The 4,682-nt window shown below is 55.0% G+C and overlaps 2 protein-coding genes across 2 annotated transcripts; one reads left to right on the top strand and one right to left on the bottom strand.

The window, feature by feature from the left end:
- Positions 1-504: 504 nt before the first annotated feature.
- Positions 505-3,450, top strand: BDZ83DRAFT_572803 (uncharacterized protein; the record flags this gene model as incomplete). Its single annotated transcript, XM_060504553.1, has 2 exons — positions 505-2,338; positions 2,387-3,450. 2 exons carry the CDS (start codon positions 505-507, stop codon positions 3,448-3,450), a joined length of 2,898 nt encoding a protein of 965 aa, XP_060367380.1.
- Positions 3,451-3,783: 333 nt separating this feature from the next.
- On the bottom strand, positions 3,784-4,266 carry BDZ83DRAFT_750109 (uncharacterized protein; the record flags this gene model as incomplete). The annotated part of the gene is made up of 3 exons (XM_060513880.1): positions 3,784-3,885; positions 3,959-4,033; positions 4,111-4,266. 3 exons carry the CDS (start codon positions 4,264-4,266, stop codon positions 3,784-3,786), a joined length of 333 nt encoding a protein of 110 aa, XP_060367379.1.
- Positions 4,267-4,682: the final 416 nt, after the last annotated feature.

Raw genomic sequence — 4,682 nt, 5'->3', positions numbered from 1 at the left:
CAGGGACCAGCAGGACGGGCTGATCAATCTCTCGTCTTGCCATCCTCTTGCTTCCCTTTCTTGCTTGCCGCTGGTTGCTAGCTGTCATTGCTTCTGCCACTGCATCTCGACCTTGCACATCGACGGACAGACAAGATTCGAGCCGACATTTGACTGAACCAAGCTGAGCTGAAGCGAAGCCTGTCCCGCTACGTTGCTGCGTACCCCCGGAAGCAAGCAAGCAAAGCTGCACGTTCGGTCCACCATCCGGTCTTGTGTATCTGTCTGTCTCTGCTTTCTCTCATTTTCAGTCTGTTCAGTCAATCAGTCAGTCAACCCACGGGCTGTGCCATTTGGCATACCTAGGACGATCGATCTGCTTGTTCCCTTTTTACCCGCAGTGTTCCAGTGGAGGGCAAGCGTCCCAAACAAGCAACAAGGGAACAAGAAAAAAGCCAATAAACAAAAAAAGAAGAAGCCAAGTTGGACTGCGGCGGCTGCGCACAACGACATCACAGTTTTATAATGCCGGCCTTCGGTCGCATTGGAAGGCACCACAACCGCTCGCAGCAAGCACTTGTTGATCCGGGCGGAGAGGTTGCTGCTGGATCTGGTTCAGGTTCAGGTTTAGGAGGTTCAGCGGCATCACATCCCACGCCTGGTCCTTCTGGTTCTGCGCCGCCTTCCGGCCCTGCTGGTGCCGCCGGTGCTCCTTCCTCCTCATCTCACTCTCACTCCTCCTCCCTCGTTCCTGCCTTGAGTGCAGGCTCTGGCACAACCACGGCCAACAACGCCGCCGGCGCTAATAGTCTCAATCAAATTACCCCCCATTCAGCCTCGTCGACCGCCTTCAGCTCCAGCGAATCCTTTGACATCCACCCAAACCAGCTGGCTGCTCATCAACAACATCAGCTCCAACAGCAACAGCAGCAGCAACTCCTTCAACAACAACACCAGCAGCAGCAAGGGCAGCAAGGGCCATCTCCACTGCAGCAGCCCCACGATTACCATCCTCCTGCCTCGACCTCGCGCAACTCCCTCCTATTGCAGCACCACAATCCACCCATAGCTGATTTGCGCCAGAGGAGTCAGCAGGATTACACCGACTCCGTCTCCCGCTCCCAGTCACAGCGCTACCCGCCCGGCGTGGCCCCCTACTCCAATAACGCCAAACCTGGTGCTGCATCTAGCTCCGTCGACAACCTCAGAACTTCCGTCAACAGCACCTCATCTGCTCCCGCCTCCGCTCAACCTCAAGCAACCTCACCTCTTCCGCAACAGCAAACCGTCCCCGTCCCCGAAAAGCGATCTGCACGAAAGCTGCTCAGGAACATTTTGGGCGGATCGGGCCGCGATCATCACAACACCCCGCCCCCCCAACCTACCCCGCCAAGTTCCTACGATAACACCGGTGGTCTTGCTCGCCGACCGTCCAAAAGAGTGAGCAACCCACCACCCGCAAGAATTACTTTGTCCCAGCAGCCGTCTCAGCAGTCCTTGGACCAACAATCTGTCGACTGGCCACTTACGGCTCCTCATCAACAACCCTCCCCATTGCAGGGCGTCGGCGAGATCGAGCATCACCAATTTGCACAAGACCCTAACAGAGACCCTCGTCTACAGAACCCCGATTCCAATCGCAACTCCATTCGCTACGTCCCGACCGACTTCGACAATACCCCCTACGAAGAAGCCGATTACGGAGATTGCCAGCCACAGCAGATCCCGACCGTACAGGAACAGCACCAACACGGTCAGCAGCCTGCTTACGACCCCTCACAGCAGCAGTACCAGCAACAATACTCCAACCAGCAGCCTGGTCAGTACCAAGCTGGACCACCAGCGATCTACACTAGTCACTTGGGTGCCGGTTCGCATCAAAACCCCGAGACTGTTTCCCAGTTGTCGCATGAATCACCCATCACCGATTCAGACGCTCTGTCGGCAAACGTACATTCCAACCAAACTTCCCCCGCAGTGAGGTACGCCGTACAGACCACAGATAGCCCGCTGCCTCCCACGCTTCCCCCTGCCCAGCAAGGAGGACCTCAAGCCCAGCAGCAACAGCCGCAGCAGCAGAATATGGCCCCTCCCTCTGGCGGCCCTCCCCCGAACAGACGATCCCAAGAGACAGAGAAGGCATTGCGCAGTCAGGTCGACGCATCTGCAGGGCCTCCCGGTTACAGACAAAGCCAGACCATGCCTCCAACCACTGGCAGTGCCAACGCTGCCTTCCGACCCGGCGGTGCTGCAGACTCGCGGCAGTTCGAAGGCGCCACCGGAGAGCAAGGCCGGAACAGCCCGCAGCCCTCCAACCCCGATCGCGATGGCACAGATCCCGACAAATTCAAGGAGCTTCGTAAGGAGGACATGACTGCTGTGTTGGAAGCGTACTAACAAGTCATAGTAACTAAGTATAAGAATGTTAAGCGGTTGTACTTTGACGGCAAGACCCAGATCGATAACCTCAACTCTCAAATTGAGGTGCTGCAAAATGCAGTCGCCAACCAGCGAATGTCACAGTCGCGAACTGCCCTCGACGACAGCGAATATATAACGAGATTCAGCCGTCTGAATGGTGCTATCAACAACCTCTCGTTCAATATTCGGAAAGACTGGCGTACAGTACCGCAGTGGTTAGACATGTTCGTCAGCATTGATGCTCTTAAGACCGGAAAACAGGAGATGACAGCCGTTGGTCGTGCCGTCATTACCAGGTGGATTGTAGAAGAGATCTTCAACAAGTGCTTCCACCCCGGCCTCAACTTCGAGCTCAGCCGGCAGCTGAAGGAGATTGAGCTCAACATCCGCCGTTTCTCGTACACGATGAGCAGCCAAGAAGAGTTCGATGCATTGACAAATAAGGTCGTGAGCTGGCGAATGGCTACCCTTGAGGGTCTGCAGAGAGTTCTCAACTCCCCGGAGAGTGCAGACAACAGGGCGGACTTTACCCGAATGTGTACATCGAACCTCACGGCGACACTTTTCCAGTACATGACAGACCCGCCGCCAGCTGGAGTGGACGGCAGCGCATCCATGATTGTTGAATTGGCCGTGGGCATCGCAGCCAACCTGCCGCTAGAGAGCAGAGATGTCGCAATCAATTATCCCCTACCTGGAGACCCAATCCAACTCAACATCATGGATGTTGAGAAGACGCCGCTCCCACCTTTGGAAATTCAGAAAGCGGAGGGCGAAGCAGAGGCCGACGAAGGCGATAAGGACAAGAGCGGCAAGAATCAACGCGCGGACAAGACCAAGAGCGGTATGTTCACAAATATACTCAGCGGTGGACCGCAGGCGGGCCGCAAGGGCAGCACTGCGTCGTCAATCGTTGGCACAAGTACTGATACCGCCCTTCCTTCAGCTCTTCCCCCTAAGGACAACAACACGGTGAGACTTGCGGGATTTCCAGTAGTGGAAGTTCGTGGTCGCCAGGTTCTTGTCAAGGCAACTGTTTGGGCACTTTGAGCGTGAGAAGCTGAGTGCGAAGAAAGATGCTTTGGTGACTTGGCGGCAGTCCATGTAGATGAGCAGTCTTTCCAATCGACTTTGCTGCGTTGGGAGCATGGAAAGAGGTTCATACTGGTCGAAGAACCTTGGCCGAAAGGAAGGGGACAGGAGTCAACCATCGACAATGCGGATGGAAAGGGGCGGAATTCATGACTGAAGATTCACATTCATACCAGAGGGAACACTTGGATGTCTGCTCTCTATTGAAAACAGAGAGCCTAGATAGTCTCCAGGGTACCTTCACAAGTTGCTTGCTTTCTTGCCGTTTCTCACAATTACCCCATTCCTATTTTACGAGCGTGTGCTGCCCAGATAGCCGCAACGCACCTCAGGCTTGCGGCTGGAATCCCCCTTTGGCTCGATCAGGACACACGATGCGCCGTCGAAGGGACACTAAGGGTTGATGTCAGCTCGTGCAACTTGGAGGTACAATCACATCCGTGATAATTCAAGATGGGCGACTGACTCTGTTGTAGTCCGCCGGGCAGACCTGGGCATCTCGTCCTGTCAAGTTACATTTGTTGCTCATCTGCGTACAAGTCTATTGCAAACCGACATCAGCCTCTCGCAAACGAATGTTCTGGCATGTTTGCTCGGGTATACTTAGGAAAGACTTACACCTCTGGTTCTGGTCTCTTCCTGGCCCGGGGTTTGTCGCGCTCCGAGATGAACCTGACGGCGGTCGATGTGGTGTGCTGGCGCGACGGCGCCGCTTGCGCTGAGAGTGAGGAGAAGGAAGAGAACGAAGCTGAGGAGGAAGTGGAAGTTGTACATTGTTGTTTCCGCTTTTACGAAAAGTTGCTCTCGGCCGTGGAGGAAGTACGACTCTAGGACCTGATGGACAATGGCCGAGGTTCGTCGGGTTTTCGATTAGCGATTATCCTACTCGATTCGTGATGGAGCGAGCGCCAAGAGCTGGCTCTCTAATTAACTGATTTGGGGATAAAAGTCTCCAATATAAGCGTGGCGATGCGCCAAAGAGAAGAAGAGAACGAGTGGATGAGGAAAAGAAGGGCGACGGACTGTCACGGTGTCAGTGTGCGCCGTGTGTCTGTATATGAACGAACCTCACGACACCAGACGAAACGTCACCTTTCTCCTCTCTCCCCCCTGCCCCAAACCCCCTCCTCTCTGTCAGCAGCGCGCGGTCGTGCTCTCTACACATTGGATAATTGAGACGAAAAGTATCA

Source organism: Colletotrichum acutatum, assembly GCF_030867785.1.
Source record: "Colletotrichum acutatum strain CBS 112980 chromosome Unknown BDZ83scaffold_25, whole genome shotgun sequence".
In the NCBI taxonomy this organism is placed as follows: Eukaryota; Fungi; Ascomycota; class Sordariomycetes; order Glomerellales; family Glomerellaceae; genus Colletotrichum; species Colletotrichum acutatum.
This window is presented reverse-complemented; position numbering and strand designations above follow the sequence as displayed.